This window comes from Triturus cristatus, chromosome 3_1 (genome assembly GCF_964204655.1).
Source record: "Triturus cristatus chromosome 3_1, aTriCri1.1, whole genome shotgun sequence".
Taxonomy (NCBI): Eukaryota; Metazoa; Chordata; class Amphibia; order Caudata; family Salamandridae; genus Triturus; species Triturus cristatus.
In genome coordinates this window covers 752,235,911-752,257,620 of record NC_140583.1, presented here as the reverse complement: position 1 = coordinate 752,257,620, position 21,710 = coordinate 752,235,911, and the positions used below count along the sequence as shown (strand labels likewise).

The following is a 21,710-nucleotide window of genomic DNA, read 5'->3' as shown; positions in this document are numbered from 1 at the left end:
TGCTCTACACTCTGCTACTTGGTATCAAGTGTTGTTAGGGAGGGGTTTATGGGTTATCTGTAATTTTCCCCCAAAACAGCCTTCTTGGCCCAATGTTGTTTTTTCTTTATATATGTCCCATATCCCATCTGGGTAATAGTATGCATAATTTGCCGAAAATTAGGGACTGCCCTATGGATTGCTTGTTATATGTAGATGATATTGTGATTCTGGATTTAACACCCAAGGGCTTGAACAGTCGTCTGATGTCACTTCACAAATTTGCTGATACACCTTTTTAAGATTAACAGACACTAAAGTAAAATCTACATTTTTAAGGGTAAAAAATACTTGATTTATCCTAATTTACCCTAAATTACACTGGTAAAGAAAAATTAGAGGTAGTTAAGTCAGATCCATTTTTGGGAAAAAAAGTATTTCAAGCAGCCTGAAAGTCTTTTACATCTGTATTGAATAGGTGCTAATTTTCTCCGATAATATTCTGCTGTAATGCTCCATTTAATGAAATATATTGAATGTATAATACATTTCCTATACTAGTTTTATAGCTGCTACTCATTCATATGTCATGTTTGTATTTTATTCTTTTTTTAATAATATATCTTGTGGATCTCTTATGAGTTCCAAATCTTGTACTAAAAGCTTACATAGAGGTGAATAGCTATATGTTCTTTGGATTTTCAGTTTGATGTGGTGACCTGTAAAGCAATTACTATTAAAATTTCTACAAGTTTCCCTAGCACTATGCTATGAGACCAAAGAGAGAGTACCCCTCCCAAAAACAATTTCTCAAATGAAAAAGGTAGGAAACATTGATAACAAATATACCCATACTTGAGTCCAAAATCCAGAAACAACAGGGCATAGAAAAAACATATTCATTTATTAACCAGCATGTGCTTCACAATTCAAAAAGAAACCCTTGAGTGTAAAATAATTGATTATAAAAAAAAGAGAGAGTTTGTGTTAAAATTGTGGAGCAAACTGTAGAATATACGTTGGCCCAGATTTTATCCTAGGTGGAAAGCAGCTAAGCACAATGCAACTCTAATTCCCATTAAGCTTCGCTAGGAAACTTCCCTTATTGGGTAGTCAAAGCAACTTATATATGTCAGCAGCCTTTGAGAACAAAATCATAGAAATAGGACTATTCGGCACATGATAATCTGCAAGGCTAGAGGTGGTGAGTGACCCAAATGCAATGTAGAGGAGACCTTAAACCACTTTTATTGTATAAGCATATTATTTTAGTGAGCATGTATGCTGGATAGTTCTGAAAAAGAAACGATAGAGTTATTCTTTGATAACTGTGAAATGGTCCACTTTTTCTGCAATATGATTTTACAATTTTTCTTAATCAAGTTAATATTCCAGATGGGACTGCTAACAAACTGATCATATGTTGATAGATTTGAAACCATAAATTGTTTCAATAAGGAACAAGAGTGTAATACAGTGTACGGCAACCGAAACGTAGGCGGATTACTCAGAAGACATATTGTGGAGGGTTATGGAGCAGGGAATCCAGAGCTCCTTGACTCAGGGGCCAACAGGGAAAGCAGTCTTGGTCTTTTTAAAAAAGGCAGCATTTGCCTGTTCATTATTTTACAGAAAAATTGCACCTGCCACTGTTAACATGCTTGAGCAACTCTCCCAGACTAAGAATAAAATATTTTGCATGGTTTATTCTTCCAAATACAATTGGTGTTCACCAAGGGTGTATTATATCAATACATGAGTTAGCCTCTGGTTCATGGTTGATCAATCGTAAATGTTGGTGGTTGGATAGTGTCCTATTAGTTACACTTGTGGTAGCTAAGTCAATTTCCTCTATCATCTAGTTATGTTTATCGGGAGAATATGATTTTATTGTGTGGAGTGCATTTTTAAGATCTGAATTTGCACCACCATATACTCTATACAATTCACATGGAATGCATCATTTATTTCAAATGTCAATGACGCATTGCAAAGTATGACTGTATTTATGGTTTGAATTAATCACTAGTTGACCAAGGAGCAGAGAGTTCTTGCTGGCCAGCATGATCTGAGCTGAATGAGCAATTGATTTTCTACCATGCTATTAATCTACAGCTCAAGCAATGCCTCGCAAATTAACTCTAAGCACAGATAGATATACCCTATTCCCAGCAATGGAAAATGATCCAACAGTTTGATTCTCAAACAATGAAGACAGTTGTGCATTCATTTAACATGTAACAACTCCCTGCTGGTACAGTGCATTCTTCCCACTGCAGGTGCAGCCTTGAGACACGTTGTAAATGAGAACATGGTATCTCCCTCTCTTGCCTTCCCATGCCATCAGTAGCAGAGCTCTGCAAAATACCATATTAATCGTTAGCCGCAGAAGCCTATGTGAGCGTTAGTGCTGCAGCAATGCGCTCACATGGCTAATACAAGCTCCAGCCAGTTTAGCTTCATAATTTTGGCCTGTGCGCTTGCACTAGCTCCTTTAAAAGTGGCCCTTGGTCCAATTTCAGGCATTATCTTAAGCATCAATGAATTTAAGCACTTTCCCTTGAAGTACAGAAGCAATTTTAAATTAGCCCGAATAAAACATAAAGGTGCTCATACTCCTATAACTACATTTATCAGCAATATGCTGTCTATCATTGGTGATCACAGGGGATGGAACCAAAGGCTCAGCAAGACTCAAATTAGCCCTTTGTAGGTGCAATGTGTGTAGGAACCACCTGAAATGTACTGTCTCCGGATCATCACACTAATTCCACAATAGTAATGTTATATATTAAAAGCTATATTACCTGCAGAGTTGTAGTGCTATGTTGGGCAAATAAATGAATACATATCTAAGTTTTACAATGTACTCTTTCAATGATTGATTTTCATTTAATATTCTGTTAATTTAGAAACGTGTTTGTCGTCGACTTGTCACGTACATGCATTTCTTTTTGCTATTCAATATCTTTCTTAGTCTATTTAAGTGAAACACTGGTGTTGTCACATGCAGCGCTTGGCATTGTTTTATGTATGTATCCCACAATGCTCTCAGCGTGGACTGCCATTTTTTACTTACATGTTTATGATTGTCTACATATATTTTAGAATGCCTTGATGATAGACCATTTGTTTTGTACCCATTTCATAGTCATAACTTCAGATGTACCTAAAATCCAATGACCAGTAGAAAAAAAAATAATATGCAAAGTTATCCAAACATTAGCCGTCATCCATCCATCTTACACCTCCTGGATGACAGACCACCCTTCCTATGTACACTTATATAGTCACAATTCTTTATCTTAGAACTCCTTGAACATACATACACCTTTTCATATCTACATATGAATACATTAAGGTTTTTATAATGTAGGTATGCTCTTCTAGCCTTCCTATTATGAACTAATGGACATTTCTCATTATTCCCGCCAGGTCATCGATATTGATTCAAAAGGCATTATATCTCTGAATAGAACACAAATGCAGCCACCCGTCGTTGCAGGTAGGTTTATCCATATAGCTCTGTGGTACCACATGACCAACTGATGTAGGGCTGTAGGTTACTAACCAATGCAGCAGGGGTCAACTGTGTACACATCTCCTTACACCTGGAGTCAGCTGTAGGCTGCTTTGTCGAGAAGTGGAGAGAATTCATTAGATCTCTGCGAGTACGTTTTTGGTCAAGCCAGCCTCAGTAAAGATAAGATTAGCAGACGACTGACTGACTAAACCTTACTCAGTCTAGATTTAATTGCGTCAGCCAACTTCTCTAGTGAAGCCATTGGCAGGGGTGGCAGAATCTACATGGTGATAAATGTTGAAAAATTGTGAAATCTTTGAGAAAATGTTTTTGTGTATTAACCTTTACTCTTTAAAGAGCATCTCAAGATTAATACTCGTCATGCAGCTCAATATATGTCTCCTTACTTCTTTCACCGAGCGTACTTGTGCTTGTAAATACTTCATTCACACAACAAAATTCCCGGGCCTAACACTGAGAGCAAGCTAGCAACCTACAGTATTAAATGAGTATTCCTTTATTAGGACAGAATCCTTCACCCACCAGAGGTGGCATGCTTCATCTTAGGGATTCTCCTCACACCGTGACAGCAAAACACAGTGCAGGCTACAACTGTCACTCTAATCGGGACGAGCTCTTCCGATGTTTTAGCATTTTGCAAAAATCCCTATGGAGTCAACAGGGTGGTGAGGTCAGTAGAATATTCGATGTGTAAACAAAATGTGTAATTGTTTGAGGAGACTCCATGAGATGAAGCATGCCACCTCTGGTGGGTGAAGGATTTTTTCCTAATAAAGGAATACTGTTTTGATATTCACTCAGACCCCAATCTTGCAGCCTGTCTTCAGGTTGTTTTCGATTGGATGAGCAGCTCCTTCTTGAAGTTGAATGGCTCTAAAACTGAGCTAATGGTCTTCGGGAAAGCGGCTCCGGCTGACATTTCTCACCTTTGGCCTAGCTGCCTGGGTTCGCTCCCAGTCCCAAAGGACTGCGTCAAGAGCTTAGGGGTTTAGATGGATAATAACTTGGACTTTAAGGTACAATTGCGTAAAGTAGCAGCAAATTGCTACGGATTGTTTAGGAGATACAGAAAGGTATTGCCATTGCTGCCCTTTCCGGCAAGACGTTTGCTTGTACAAGCTATTGTATTGTCCCGATTGGATTATGCTAACGCGATTTACCTTGGAGCCCCTTTGGCTGCAATAAAAAGACTCCAAATTGTACAGAATTGTGCAGCCCGGATGCTGTTGAACATCCCGAAACGGTCCTCGGCTAAGCCGGCACTTGATTCTCTTCATTGGCTTCCTGTCCAGCAAAGAGTACAATTCAAGGCACTCTGTATTATCCACAAATCCTTGGCAGGAAAGGGCCCTCCCCTGATCCGCGCTTGGAATCAACGATATGCCCCTAATCGTAATCTTAGGTCAGGGAGTAAAGGCCTAATTGTTATACCGAAGATCAAACATGCTCGTACTGGTGGCCGAAGGTTTTCATACAATGGGGCCAACTTATGGAACAGTATTCCACTGCATCTACGTTCTGAACCAGATCATCTTATGTTCAGAAAACTGGTGAAAACCTTTCTTTTTCAGTGATCCTGTTATTTCCTGCTGAGTGTCTGTCAGCGCGGGGATGCCTCTGGGTAACCATGCGCTCTATAAATGCTCTTTCATTCATTGATATTCTAGGTTTCTAGCTTGCGCTCAGTGTCAGACCCGGGTATCTCGTTGTGTGAATGATTTACGAGTTGCTAGTTCATAGCCTCTGGTCTCTAAATCTTCTCTGCCCTCCTTTTGTGTTTGCTATCAAAAATACGTCACTCTAATTTTAGTGATGACTTCAAGTAATGAGGAAACCTGCCCAGAGGACCAGAAATGGGATATTCAATGCCTTTCGTTGGGTTCTCCAGATCACTATGTGGAAAGAATCACCAATACTATATATGAGCACTGCTGGATTGGGAATGGCACACACACCTGAAAAGCCCCCTAACCCAGTGGTAAGAGGGATGTTTTTAAAAGAGTTAGAACTAAAATTAGTGGTGTGCTGCAGCACTGCCAAATCCACAGTACTTGACGTCTGTGATTAATGACTTGAATCTTGAAATTCATAATTTCTGCCCCATACTCTGAAAAGGAACAAGCACCACAGTACAAACATCCGCAATTCAGAAATGGAACCAGAGATAAATTTTGAATATTTCGTGCCAGAATGTTTTAGATAAATTGAATATTTTGCTGTGCCTAGAAATCAAAATCAATGGATTATCACATTATCTTTAAGATGGAACGCCAAATAGTTGCCATTCTGCTCCATGTCATTGGGTACTATGTTTAAAGTCAAGGCCTTACATTTTGCAAGTTGAGGGTATGATTTGCTACAATTGTACCAATTGCAGCAACACACACAGCAAAGGCCGAAGACATGGAGCCTGACTTGTAGACTCCTGCGCTGGCGACTCTCTGCCGTGAAGCCCATTCACCACTACCAGGGGTAGTGCTCTTCGCCCACTACACTCAAATGAAAGAAGAGGCTGCTGACGTGGCTTGCAGTCCAGGGGGCATTGTAACACTATCCTGTACGATTGAATGCGAAGTGATGGATGAAGGCCAAGATGGCGGCCGAACCGCACTCCAACTGCTGATCGAAGCCAGACGTGTGGCCCTCTGACCTTCAGTCCACCTAGCCTGGGTCCCGTGGCCCCTCCCTTCACTGATACTGACCTAGCAGGATCACACTAAGACCACCTAGAGTCCCCAGGAAGTGCCGGCAGTTGTATTGTTCTGTGGAACACCGACCCTGCACTTATTTGGGCCTAGGCGGGGCCTCCACCACTTTGGCCCCAGGCGCAGTAAACAGTCCTCAGACCCTGGCCTACCCCATATGCCCTCGCTGCTGCCTGCCTGATCTGGGCCAAAGCGGGGGCCCTGAATCTACTTGGGAGTGTTGTGGGCCCTACAGAAGCACCGCATTGTCCCTACACCCATCTGGGTCCAGAAGGGACCTCACCGCCATCCGCTCTGCTGCCCTGTTCCTACGGCCTGCCAACTGGCCCGACGACTATTGGAACATCAGGGGGGACAAGAGGAGGCTTCAAACATAGCCCCCCTCTTTTTTCCCTTCTTTTGTATTCGGACCCCTAGCCTTCCATCTGCTTCTAGATTGTGGGAATTGAGCCCTGAGAGTTAAAATGGACCTGACGCACCCCTGTTGTCTTGTGCCCCACAGGCAGCGAAAGAATGCAGACTGAAGGTTTAATGGTGCGAGACAAGGGGTTCAAGGTACCTCAGGCTAATTGCCTGGATAAGCATGTGTTCTGAGGTAGAAGGGGGCGCAGATGGAGAGGGCTCTCCGACTGCGATGGAGGCAAATGATGCTGGGAACAAGGGTCCTACCAAGAAAGAATTGCTTCAGGGTGGCCCTAGAGACAAAATTGATGTGGTGGACATCACACTTATTCAGGCTGACATGGGAAAGATCGTTGATGATGTGACCACAGTGGAGTGTGACCTGAAACACTATAACGCTCCTATTAAGACTTTTGCTGCTGATGTCCTTCAACTACAAGAGACCACTCGGTGGCTCCATGCAAGGGCCGAAATCACAGAGGGCAGGTCTCATTGCAACAATGTACCGTTTGTGGGAATACCAGAAAAGGCAGAAGAAATGGATGTGAGTAACTTTATTGCAACTTTCATGAAAAAGAGAGTGAGCACCTGGGAATTATCTCCACAGTTTGCGGTTGTCTGATCCAATGGAGTGCCCAGAGTACCACCCCAACCGAGGAACACCCACAGCAAATCATTGCTCAATTCCTTAACTTCAAGGACCGGGACGCTGTTTGGAGAGCGGCTAGGCAACAGGGCCTTCTTTTGTTTGAAAACCACATGGTCATTGTGCTCCCGGGATTCACTCCGAAGAGATGCAAATGAGGAGACGTTCATTCAATAAAATCAAACAGGAACTCAGGAAATGCAACCTGCAGTACTCAATGATTTTCCCAGCGAAACTGCACATCCAGGATGGTGAAAAATCCTGTTTCTGAACTGCTCTTGAGACAGCATAAGACTGGCTTGAGAGTTTGCACCTGCAGGGTGGCTGCTGTGAGGGAGCCCACGACCCCCCCTTCCTGACAGAGCAGGCAGCAAGATCTCCAGTGGACATGGGGAGACTGGAGGTGAGATAGGGGGTGTCTGAACCTGATGTTGAGCCACAGGAGCCGACTGTAAAGTATGAGTTGGCACTGCCGCAGTCAGGATTCCGGTACTGCCCCTTGATTGGGAGACCAGGATTGCTAGACTTTTAACTAGTTAAACAGGTTTGATGTTGAGAAAAGAGAGCACAGCAATAGGTGGGTGGGTAGTTCCACACTTGCAGCCTGGGGTAGTAGTGAGGGGAAGTCTTTAGGGAGGTCTCAACACCACATGTGGGGCATACATGAAGGAACTGGCACTGGCACTCTCAAGACCACTCGTGGGCCCTGTGGGACACAAGGGATGGTGAAACATAACACACAACGAGGGGGACTCACAATACTCTCATGGAATGTGAACAAGCTGAATGCAAACACGTTCTGAGAAAGTTGCTGGGATCTTTACACTCATCCCTGGTCAGACATCCTGGTGTACCCATGATGTGTGCACTGGAGACAGCACACCTATCAAAAACAAAATATACAGACAGTCAGAACAAGTTAAGGAACGCATCAGAGAGGAAGTCAGCAAGATACTGGCGTTAGGGATGATTATGCCCTTTGAAAGTCCCTGGGCTAGCCCAGTGGTCTTAGTCCCCAAGCCTCACTTCAAGGGTGGTAAGCCAGAGCCGAGGTTTTGTGTGGACTACAGAGGCCTCAATGCTGTCTCCAAGACAGATGCACACCCTATCCAAAGAGACGATTAATTAATTGACAGCATGGGGGTAGTCAAAATTCCCAGTACTCTTGATTTAACATCAGGGTACTGGCAGATTGGTCTGACCCCCAGGAGCAAAAGGGAAATCAGCATTCTCAACCCCAGATGGACATTACCAGTTTACTATAATGTCGTTTGGGTTAAAGTCAAGAATGCCCCAGCCACCTTCCAAAGGTTGGTGAACAATGTCCTTGATGGGTTGGAGTTTTTAGAACAGCATATCTTGATGATATTGCTGTCTATAGCTCCACGTTGCAGGATCACCTGATTCCTCTTGGTAAGGTCCTTGATGCACTGCAGAGTGCAGATCTCATTATCAAGGCAAGCAAGTGCCAGATTGCGTAGTGATCAGCTGTATACTTGGACCACCTTGTAGGTGGAGGCCAAATTCAACCCTTTCAGCCCAAGATCCAAACAGTTGTAGACTGGGTAGGTCCAACAACGTAGGCTCAAGTCAGGGGATTCTTTGGGTTGACTGGGTACTGCGGAGGTTTTTGAAGGGGTATGGTATCATTGTGGCACCAGAGCTGACCTCCATGAAGCAACCAAAGAAGGTAAACTGTACAGTGAGTTGTCAAAAGGTTTTTAAAACTCTGAAGGAAGCAATGTGCCCATCACTCATTCTAAAAACTCTAGATTATTCGAAGCAGTTCACAGTGCAGACTGATGCCTCTAAGCATGGGATAGTAGCGTTCCTAACCCAGACCAATGATGATGGCCATGCCCATCCTATTGCTTTCATGAGCAGGAGGCTGCTTCCCAGAGAACAGCATTGGAGTGACATTGAAAGGGAAGCCTTTGCTGTGGTTTGGTCCCTGAAGAAGCTGAGACCATACCTGTTTGGTGCTCACTTTCTTGCACTAACAGACAACAGCCTCTCGGATGGCTGATGCAAATGAAAGGTGAAAACCCCAAACTGTTGAGGTGGTCCATCTCCCTACAGGGAATTGACTTTACAGTGGAGCACAGAACTGGGTTGACCATGATGGTAGATGGCCTTTTCCCGATTTTTCCTCTTGGAAGATGAGTAATCTCTTGGGAAAGGTTAGTCTCATTGTCTTTCGATTGGGGGGGGCTGTGCAGGAAAGTCCCCTTTTTGATATGTCACCCCCACTTTTTGCCTGGCATTTGATGCAATTTTGACTGATGTGTACTGAGTTCCTGCTAACCCAGTGCCAGTGATCTTTCCCTAAAACAAGGTAGCTGTTCAAGTGTTCCCCAATTGGCAAGCCCTTTAGTACCTCTGTAAGTCCCTAGTAAATGGTACCTCTGGTACCTAGGGCATGGATACTAGAGAAGGTCCCTGCGGGCTGCAGCATGTATTGTGCCACCCTAAAGGACCTACTGCCAAACTCATGCAGACTGCTTTTGTAGGCTGCATGAAATGGTGCAAAGAAATGTGAAAACACAACATGGCACACTAGTGATTATCTCACACATCCTTTGTGCCATGCCTACAGACACTGCATGCAATATATGTAATTCACCCCTATAGTAGGCATTACATTACAACCCTAAGGCAGGGTGCATTATATTACATGCAAGGACATATCTGCCTGAGCAGATTTGCCCTTGTGCTGTCTAGATCAATTGCTAGATATTTCAAGTGAACAGGGAAGCCATCTTAAGTACAAGTACTGAGCACTGGTCGTCACAAGTTCCCGTGCTACATAGTGGCTTCGCTGAAACCTATGGTGTTTGTTATCAAACACCTGTTGGTAATAAATACATACGGATACTACAAGTGAATTTATTGAAACATGCACCCAGAGGTGCACCTGAAAAATTACCACCCTCCTAGTGTGCTTACTGGCTGGTATCTCCCAGCCTGTTATCACAGATGAGTTTCGGAACCCCCTGGAGGTGAAAGCCCATGCTTTCAGAGGGTGGAAACATCACCTGCTCTGGCAGGAGGTGCTTACACCTCCCACAGCAGGATGGCTAGTGAATCTTCACACCAAGGCCAACGGATTCAAAGCCTCTGCCACCTTTGATATGCACTCCCGGGTTCCTCAAGAGTTGGGAGATGCCACCCCCTGCCCTGAAGCCCATCTGGTACAAGGACAGGGGGGAAATTAGATATGCAAGTAGGTGTGTTGCACCACCAGGTTAGTCCCTAAGGTGGGTTGCCTGATGTGCTCCACAAAAAAAGGGTTCCACCATTTTGCTCAGGGACAGGGTTATGCCCACTCTCCAAAGGAGGTGGTGATATGGGAGATGCAGTGATACCAAGGGTAAGTACCCCATTGGCTACTACTCTTCATTCCCCTTAACTCCCCTAAATTCAGTATTTAGGTGGCCCCCTGACACCAGGAAGAGAGATTCACCTGAAAAAGGACCAAGAAGAGCTGAAGAAGAGATAACTTCAGACTACTGGTGTACTTTGGTGTCAAACCCTGCCTGCCTACCTGCTCCTGTACTGACAATCCAACTTGGACTGAAGCTGTGCATCCTTAAAAAGCCTTGGAGGGCGACCATCACTTCACCAAACTGTCAGCATCTCCCTTGAAGTGGAGGAGCCACTTCCCTGCAACCTGCAGGCACCTATCACAAACTCTGTTCACCGTTCTGCTGACCACCGAGTCCACCAGCGCAGCAGCTACCCAGGAGGAGGTCAATGTGCTCCTAGAGTTCAGATCCGTCTCCCCACCAAGGGTAAATATGCCACGACCTTCAGGAGCTGCCCTATACTAATACCCTTGGTGCTGGCCACCTTGCAGCAACCAAAGCATGTATGAAGTCGAATCCGGACTCCAGCACCACAAAGACTGAGCAGCCGAAGAAGGCCATCTACATTGCAGAAGCCAGTACAGAGAGTGGCCTAGCTGTCCTCTTTTCTCCTCCTTTGCTGGTCTCACCGCGAACCATGAGTGCCTTTGACGCACGGGCCCAGCCCACCAAAACCCTTGCATCCAAACTTCCCGGCCCGGGTCAATGATAATCGACTGTGCTCCCCTGCTCCCAGGACCCTCACAAGCTGAGCACTCCCCATAGTGGAGCTCCCGGACTTGTCCCCAAGTCCCCCTCTGCAGCCTGTTTCCAGGTAACCCCCATCTTTGTCCCTTGGGTGCTCTCCAGCAACCGTCAAAGTCCACAGAACTCAGAGTCTTCACACAGGCATTTGTCACTGTGGCAAACATAAAATGTTGGATAAATCCCTCTGGAGAACAGGAGTGAGAGACTGATGCCATGCATGCATAATGACAGTAGACTTCAACCCACCCTAACTAATAATCCAATTTCTCACATAGTGTGAATACGTTAGTGTAAGTGAGCATGAGTATGTGGTGGTATACTTGCAGGTCTACCATTGGCCATGGCATTCTGAAGGTCATTCTTGTTTTAAATGAGGCACACATGGCAAAATACTGGTGCTGGTCTACTGTAGGCAATTCTTATCCTGTCAGATACTGTGGCAAAATACTGGCACTGACATATTGAAGATAATTCTTAGCAAATGGGGCACTCATGGAATAATTCTGGCATACTTGAGGAAATTCTTGGTATGGCAATACTGGTGGCAAAATGCAGGCACTATCACATTGGAACTAAATCTTGTCATGAAGGAGGATATCCATGGCATAAGGGAGGCAAGATGATAACATGCTGAGGTAATTTTTGATTTAAGGGCCACCTTTACATATGAGGGGCACTGATGTCAAACTTCTGGCACTAGCATATTGTATGTAATATATGGCATATGGTGGCACCCATGATCAAATACTGGCCCAGGTACAATGTTGGTATTTTTGATATATGTGGTCACCCATAACGCATTTGGAAAAAAACGGGGCAGGGTCTACTCTTGGGGAGCATGAGGTTTCATTGGCTTGACACACTATGAAAAGACTTGAATAGCACTTATATGTCAAAATTGTGCTTTAAAATTCACAATTAGATCACATTTTATTAAAAGTGTTCTCAGTGGAGTATCCACTTCCCAACCTTTCCTCGAAGAGGTCTGACTTACTCAAGTCTCTCCCTACAAATAATTCATGAGACAAATTAAGCCCTACCACTTTCAAAGATTATGTCAAGACCCTAACATAGGGGCTATCTAGAATAAACATTACTCTGTGTTGTGTTGTTACATTATTTATGCAGGTATTGTGGAACTTTGGTGATGTCAGTTATTATGATGTCTTGGTGACCATGCTGCCCTGAGAGTCCTGACGTTCAGTGGGCATTGCCGGGGCTGACCCCTGGAAAGCTCTGCCTCTCCGAGGGCCCTGCCCCCAGGCCATCCAACCAGTCCGCTGCCTCGGCTGCCGATAGTAAAAACAATGGTTTTCCATTATGTTCAATTCTCAGCTTAGCAGGGAACAATAGACTGTATTTGAACCCATCGTCCCGCAATCTTCTTTTAACCGCTAGGTCAGTTATCAAGATGTCATCGTGGTTAAGGTCATGTGCCATGATTTCCTGGAAAGATTCAGGAACATTGGTCACATAATGTCACTTCCTGCGCTCTCATGAAGGTCGAAGGATCTGTCATGTCACTTCTGCTACCCTTAGTATTTTGGTGAATCGATATCCATGGTGGCAAAATTCCTTAACAAATTATTTCCATGATCACATGTTAGTTAGTGCGCTCAATGTGACGGGGTGCATCCTCGGAGTGAAACTGTCTTATAGCACAACCACAGGGGAAAACCTATTTGGGCAAAAGAGAAAAGTCTGCTGTTCAGAAAGTGGATCCCTTAAGAGTGACAACATAGTTGTCCCCTCCCTACACTAAGTGTATGATTAACATGAAGGGCAGCCCAGCTGGTTACAGTAGGAGCCTGTAATGTTTATTTGACCTGAGGTCCAATGGATGAGTCTCTAAATACAACTGAACTTGTAAAACCCAGTCACTTTTTCATGGAATTCACATTGAAGATATAGTCACATATTTACATGTAATGGACTTCAAATTGCAATCTTTTACATATGTTATGGTAATTCTGAAAACCTAACTGTATTTAGTATTATGTGGCCAACGAGCACAGCCCTACCTAAAAAGTCTATTTATGCCAAGGCATCTATATGTTTTCTGAGAATGTAATATCTCATTAACCTGAGGGGTAGAGGTTTGACAGTGTAAAATTGACATAATCCACTGGGTAGCACTGCCGTTCAACTATAACTCTACTGATTTTGAAACACCTAAGTTTCCTTGGTTACATTTTCAACAGTACAAATGAATTACTCCTGTCAGGATAACACAATGAGGCCCAGTACCAGACGAACTGGTGTAGCAATGTAGGGCTGAAACCTATGAGTTTCAAAAAGAGGACGGTTATTTGTACAAGATCATGATATGCTAACAAATTACATCAAATTGTTATTATATGTGCAATTAAAATATTTAAAAAGCAGTAGCCACTCGCATAGGGCGTGCTGCGGGGCGGTGGGGCGGGGCGGTGAAGGGGCAGGGTGAGGGGGTAGCAAACACGGACATACGACGGAACGGAGGAACCTAATAATTACTTTCCTCTGTTCTGTCCTATGTCCGTGTGTGCTACCCCCAACCCTACCCTCCCTCACCCCGCCCCACCCTCCCGCAGCACGCCCTATGCGAGCTGCTACTGGTAAAAAGGTCTGCACAGTGTGCTAACCAGAACTGTCTCAAGTGTTTGCGACCACGGTTTTATCCCTCGCATCCTGAGTTTTGTAGTCTGGTATAACCAGACTCCACATGCATTACTATTGTACCTCCAGCACATTTTGTTTGAAATGTTCTCTGTACAGCACTTTGGATATAGGTCAGCACTTTAATATAAAACATCTAAAACAAATGGCCACATGTTGTGCCTGTCATACTTTAACTTTTTTAAACAAATCTTACAGAAGCATCAATTTCTTTGTCCACAGCCAATTTCCATATATTCAAACCGTGCTCCTTCTTCCTTATTGTAAACCTAAACATTGGCATACAACTTGAGATTCAGCTTGTACCAATCATGCAACTCTATATCCAGTTCGACCCTTCCTTCCAGAGGGAACTCTGTGGTAAGAAATTGTCTCTCTTCCTTATCTTCATTGTGAGATTTCCTTCCCAGTGTGTGTTAAAATTGACTACCTTCACAACTCTTTCTGCTTCTCCACCCAGGTCTCTGTGGGAACTTCAACAACATCCAGGGCGATGAGTTCACAGGCAGCAGTGGAATGGTGGAGGGAACAGCGGCAGCGTTTGGCAATTCGTGGAAGGTGTACCCCCAATGCCCTGATGTCAAAAACATATTTGATGATCCCTGCCTCATTAACTCAGAGAAAGGTAGCTTTCCCTTTTTTTGAGTGCACACCATGGCATAGGAAAGGCAATGCAAGGTGTTATGAGAAGCATACTCATAATGATACAGCTCAGTATCTTAGTGACTAGTGGCATGTAATAAAATAGCCAGTATTTCTTCTGAAAAGCCCAAAAATGGGACCAGTGGTGATGGTAAGGGGTGTCAAGAAATACCAATCGATGGGATTCTTTACCCCTGCTGTATGTTATAAGGATACTGGAAGTCACAGAGGAGTTCCATCACCATATACACGGTCACATCATCCCTTTTCACAGACCTTGGTGTGTTGCTCCTTCATATTGAAGAAGTTAGTATGATTGCAGACAAGAAGAATAAAAGTTACATCGGTTTTGCAAAATTAACCTCCCAAAAACCAGTAAAAAATTTGTTGCAAAAGATATTGGAATCGGTTTAATTTCAAACATACAAAGATGCTATAGCTCAGAATATGTCAAAATGTGCAGAGATTCTATCTTTCTAAAAGTTGCTACAAAGATCTCCTTTCTGCAAATCAATGTTCATTTTAAAAAAAAACTGATCAGCAGAAGGAGAGGGCTGTTCTTGTATTCAAGGTGTTTCATTGTTCCAACTGTAACTATACTCTGCAAACTGCTTTTCACCTTGGCTGCTAGCTCTCTCAGGAGCCGTGATGATGTCACATCTCAAAATGGAAATCATTTATTAGAGTTGAGCAGCTACCTCATTGTTTTTTATTACCCTGAAGGTAGAGGCATCACAACTCAACTGTAATAAGGAAATTAGAGATGAGCTTTTATAGAGGGATTGCAGGCACCATGTACCTGAGATAGCATTCAACAGCTATATTAATGGTAACATATCCTATGATGTAGCCCCTCTCCTAGTCCATTTTGGCGTTACTCCAGGGAAGGGAATGGTGGTAAACATGCAAATCTTTTCCGAACAGTGTGACAGACACCCAAAGACAATCTGAAGTGGTAGAAGATTGCCCGACTCGTTTCTAATCCCCCGGGTTAGGATGCAGAGAAATTGATAAAATGGCTTGAAGAGCATTTTTCTTAAATATGCCATGTAAGTGGACTCTCGCAGTTAATCTGTAGGGTAAATCCAAGTAGACCGGATCATCGCTCATCCAAATGCCCACAGTCAGAAAAGTCCATACATATCACCTGTGTTTCACAGGGAGTGTCAGCCTAAATATAAACATTACAGCATACTCAAAGAAAGACCAGAAAGTCACAGCTGCTCTGAAATATGTGGGGGTTTAAGTTTCTGTCTCCTTTGTTTTCAGGCCTACATGAAGCCTTCATCCTACATTTTTTCTCACATTTTTCGAACCTGTCTTTCACCAACCTTGTTCCACAGAATCACATATGTGTTTATAAGTTATCCTCAGCAGCTGAAGACTAAGGCGCCATTAATGGTAATGGAGCATCACCATAAATTGATAAATGCCCCATTCACTAAACACATGGGGGCAGATTTATGTTGACTGGCGCATCTCTGCAAATCAGCAGGGATGCGGCAGGAAAGATGCGGCACGCAAGTTTACCCTTGCGCTACCCATGATGCGCCGCATTTACAATGAACATAACAGATGCGTGTCACATCTGGGGCGTAAAGTTGGCGCAGTGCTGAAGTAGTGTTGCATGCGACACGCAACTCCAGCACTCTTCCAACTTGCCCTATCTGTAACGTGGTGCTTCAAGCCTTATGCCTGCTTCAAGCATGCGCAGGGTTTTGATGCATCAGTGTTGGAAAAGTGACTCAGTGAAGTCTTGTAGATTTCACTCTTGTAGGTTTCACTGAGTCACTTTTCAGGGGCGTTCCTGCGATGGAACGCCCCCCCCGCGTTGAAACGCCCACATGAAACCTGACGCAGGTTTCATGTGGCGCAGGGCTTTACACCGTGACGCATCTCCATAGATGCGTCACGATGTAAATAGGGCGCAACTTGGCGCAGGGTTTACGCCGCCGCTGCGTCACAAAAGTGACACAAACGCGGCGTAAAAGTGGAGCAAGTCCAACATAAATCTGCCCCATGGTTCCCCTGCTTAATTTAGGGGAGGGAGAAGGGCTGTGTTTTCAGATAGATGGTCGAGCGAGTGAAAGCTGTCCTGAGCTACACTCCCCGCAGCGGACTTGGAGACAGGAGGCCAAGCCCAATCATAGTGGGCTCATGACACCATATCTCTGTGTTTCTCCAGTCTAGAATTGCCATGCATGGGAGTGCCCCCCACTCCCAAGGACAAATCTTCCTTTACGTCAGGGACATGGTTTTTTCAGTTTTCAAAACAAGCCCCTGCTTGAGAGGCCTATTTTTGGCAAAATGTAAACAACACCGCCCAGTCCTTTATGCTGCCATGGCATGGCAGACCAGTCAGTGTCGACGTGTTGTTATGGTAATGATCCCGCCTTGTCTGCAAAAGCAGTTTCATCGAAAATATCTCTCGAGGCCCACACCCCCAAACTATACATGAGGCTCTTACTTCGGTTCTTGAGCTCCCAGCCTTCACTTCTATCAGCCACTGCATCGCTGAGAGACCAAGACCGTTCATTTGGTTATCTTGGATATGTTAGCATTACCCCATTCCCCACCCCCTGGCTTCCACATCCAAAGGGGCTATCCATGGGTCTATCCACGAACTGCTATGTTCTTTTCTCTACTCAAGTCTAATGTTTTCCATCATATTAACATCAGGGGATTATGACTAGGAAATAAACATATTCAAAGACTCCAGGTTTCTGCAATTACCATTTGTGACTGATATCTCGGCACATGTCTGCTCCTATTACAAGTTTTGGAACTTCACACACACAGAATTACAACACGTTATTCCTCGTGGTATTCCCTTTTCGAGGGATTTAGAACCTGCTCCAAGGTGGTGATGTGTGTGCGGGAGCCTCTGTCTGCCACACTGGTGGAGGGAGGTGGGTATGGAGAGCGGGGGAAGGAGGGTAGCAGACAAAGCTACATGCACATTTAGCGGCTGGCATTACGGGGTAAATTTAACCCGATATTGTCGCGCCTGGGAAAACCCGGCACCAGAACAGCAGGCCAGTCATGAACAAGTGGAGAGAAATAACAAACGGAAATTCCCCTTCACCTCACTCATAATCAGTGTCTTGGGTCTCCTGAGATCCTTTTATCCCATTGATCCTAGATTTCATTTACCTCTGGATCAATTAATCTTCAGCTGTCTGAGGCTCTTCTTATTCCCATGCATTGGAAGATCATACCTTGCTTGTTCTACCTCCCATTCAGGAAGGCCTGACTCCTTTGAATTGATCTTTTCATCTCATTCTCTCTCCCTTCTCTAGCACCCAATTATCTATGCATGCTTCTTTTCCACAAAAAACATTTTCCTCATTCACTTTTAAAGAGGCAAACTAAGATTTATGTCAGGAAATTTCCTGCATAGTTAGCAAACGGTAGTAAATGGGCCTCTAAAAACATTTGTGACCTCAGATGACAACAAGACAATAACTTGAATAGTATGCTCTCTTATATTTTTTTCAGACAACTACGCTCATGATACGTGTGATTTGCTCAACAAGTCCAATGGGCCGTTTGCTGCTTGTCATTACTTGGTGAATCCACAGCCTTACTACAAGGTACATGTGTGGTGGGCTTGTCTTGTCTTCTCTTACCTTGTTTCTAAATGATGCCGTCATTTGTAGGACATTTGTTTAACTCGAATAGCAAATGTCATGTTAGTGTGTGATCTGTGTAGAGGAGAGGAGTGGGTGCCCCCACTCGCTTAGCATAGCCTAAGGCTGATTTCTCTAGTTGCTTGAGTGCCCACTCGAAGTATTGACAGGTAGGCAGAAGAAACTGTGAGGTGGCTGATAAATGCTCACATAATGTATGCATCATTGGAAATACTGTAGGCATGGTCAAAAGTTATTTGTCATGGTGAAGTGAGAGCTGCAGAGCTCTATTTTGAAATGGGAGTACTTATTCAAGCAGTATAGTGTTACTGTCATGTGTGGGAGGGCCAGCCTTTCTTTGTTACACTAACATGAAGAACCAAGAGCCATTAAAATAGTGCAGAGGAGGTCAACAATTCTCCAAGAAGTTAGAAAAGCCATGGTGCCCATACTTACTGTGGCAACAATTATTGCCAAAACTGTATTCATGTCTCCACTTGCAAGTCTGTTTCCTGGATCTGTGTACCTGCAGACAAGTGTGCAATGAATGGCTTAGAGCTTGCGGTGTGTGAGAGTATAAGCGTTCATGAGCTAGAGGTTCCAGTTGCTGGAAGTCCCTAGTTGAATATACTTGTGTCGATTCAGGAACATGCTAGGTGTAGCGGATTTCACATCACATACCATTTGAACTTAATGACATTATACTAAGTGGCATCATATGACCCTTGATCCTGATTTTTTTCAGGAAAATATGTTACATGACCGTAGAATCACACTTACACTCCCTTTCACTCAATCCCATTCATTCTTACTTACTCACTCACTCACTTGCATTAACTCTTAATCTCACTCATACTCAATGACACTCCCAGTCTTACTAACGGTTTGGACTGTGTTTGGGTCCAATGGCGGCTGGCATGGAATGGGGGTGGCAGGGTGGGAAAAAAACATTAAAAAAAACTCTTACCTCCTCACGGATGCCTCCGTCTTTCCTCCATCATTGCTTCCTGACAAGTCCCAGAAGCACACAGGCCCTTTTAAGCCAATCAAAATGCTGCAATGCAGCGTTGTGATTGGTCTGAGCGCCATGGTTCGGCACTCAGACCAGGACAGGGAGACTGTGCATGTTCCCCACCAGGCTGTGCATTACAGCCTGGAGGGGAACATGCACAGTGTGCATGACTGTTAGGCCAAGATAAGACGGCTGCCAAAACCGTATGTGCACTTGTCGTGTGCATGAACCACTTCTCCAAAGCTCTGAAAGCAGTCCCAGCCCATCCTAACCCAGCCCCATAGCGAAGAAAAATAAAATGATAATAACGAGGTTATTGCCATTTTTTTAAATTCCTGCTCTGAGAGCAGTGGGGCGATGCTCCTCCACCTTAGAGGAGGAGCCTCCCCTGTTTGTGTCACTTTTGTGTTAGGTTGGGATTTACTATCCAACACAAGTCCTTATTTGTGTTGGATAGCATCTCAAAGTAGTACAACATTGCTCTATACACTGCATTGTATTTATTGCATCAAGTGGGTGTTCTATGGGCAATGCATGGAAGTTTTCATGCAAACATCCATGTGTGTTGACAAAAATCCCTTTCTACAAACATTGTTAGAGGAAATTTGTGGCAAAATCTTCCAACTTCCGACTCCTTGAAGGAGGTAAAATGAGGAGACATGTTTTAATTCCTCCTAATTTTCCAGCTTTACATGCGTGCTGCATTGTAATGCAGAGATGCAAAGTGAGAAAAATCTTTTGCTTCAGAGAACACACACACACATGCACTATGGCGTAAGGGTGTATGCATTAGTGTGTGGCTTCCAAAAGTGTATCAGAGCACAGTGAGAGAAATAATCCACAATACCTTAGTAGATATGGTGCATTTTTTCTCCTTCAGTGAGAGAAATAATCCACCATATATTAGTAGATATGGTGCATTTTTGCTCCTTCACCTTGACGCATATATATATATATATATATATATATATATATATATATATATATATATATATATATATATATATATATATATATATATATTACCTACTGGCGGTCGCCAGTAGGTAGTTATAGTTAGGACCACGTTTCCATAGGAAATCCGCAACATTCTATTTTGAATAACTTTGGCGCCGGTTGACGAATCCTCGCGAATTTTTCAAAATAGGTGGGGCGCTATGCTCCGCTCCTACCCTGAAAGTCTCGGGGGGATTCGTCAAGCGGGGGCTGAGATAAAAGGGGGTCCCAAAACGCGTTTTTCCCATGCATTTTTCCATAGGACCTTTAGACACAGCTACAGCCCGAACGGCTGAACAGAATTACTAGACATTTGGCAGAGAGGTAGTCCTCAGGTCAAGGAAGTGCCTTTTGTAGGTTTGGTGTAAATCTGTTCAGTAGATTCTGAGAAAATTGCCTTTAAATCAATATATATATCTGAGCCAGCTTACGGTGCGCTTACGGTACGCTTACCGTACGCGTACGGTGGCGTGCGCAAGCGCGATTCTGATTGGCTCTTAGATCTTAGTAAACATTCGAATCGGCCGAAACCAGGAAGCGGCGGCCGCCATTTTCTCTCTCGCACTGAGAGTGTGGATTAAAATACAAAGCACAAAAACATGTAAAGGGGCTGTTCGGACAGCTCCAAAACACCTAGCCATGTTGTGGCAGTCCCCAAAGATCCCCCAAGGCCAAAAACGGAATTTTTATTTTTTCGCTAATTTCGCCGATTACGCTTACCGTACGCGTACGGTCAAAAAATATTTTTTAAAAAAAATTATCCACACTTTCCCCACCCCGTCTGCAAATGGTGCCCGAAGGGCACCATTTGTGCATGGCTTATAACCGGATGTGAAAAATTAAAATATTACCTTTCAAAACGAAGTGCATCATATGTCCTCCATGTGGGCACGGTGCGCGAAGCGCATCGTGCGTACATGGCCCATCTAGCGTAACGTGGGCACGCGGTGCGCGTAGCGCACCGCGTGCCCACCGTGCGTGCACGGCACTAACTGCGTAAAGTGGGCGCGCGGTGCGCAAAGCGCACCGCGTGCTTACTGTGCGCGCACGGTGCGCGAAGCGCACCGTGCGCGCACGGAACGAACTGCGTTAAGTGGGCGCGCACGCCACGAATGGCGTAAAGTAACTTGGCATTTAAAAAACCGTACAAATTCACTGAAAAAACCATAGGTTTCACACATGTTATAGTTAGCGGAAATTTTACTGATAAAAAACCAATGAAATTCCCCCGTTATAGTTAGTGCAGGCAACTATAACTCACGCGACCGCAATCTTCTGCTGATGACATATGTGTCTTTATGAAAAAAAAATATTTGTAATAGATGTATAGCTAAAAATTTATGGAAGAAGACATGGGCAAATAAGTGTCTAAATACAGTATTAGC

The 21,710-nt window shown here is 44.0% G+C and overlaps 1 protein-coding gene across 1 annotated transcript in view; it reads left to right on the top strand.

Moving 5' to 3' along the window:
- Nucleotides 1–21,710, top strand: part of LOC146860919 (mucin-5B-like) — a 223,886-nt gene that overhangs the window by 77,647 nt on the left and 124,529 nt on the right. Inside the window, exons 12-14 of the mRNA XM_085646187.1 lie at nt 14,245–14,406; nt 14,507–14,671; nt 18,187–18,281. Of these exons, the coding sequence (XP_085502313.1) occupies nt 14,245–14,406; nt 14,507–14,671; nt 18,187–18,281 (422 nt within the window). The remainder of the gene's footprint in view (nt 1–14,244; nt 14,407–14,506; nt 14,672–18,186; nt 18,282–21,710) is intronic.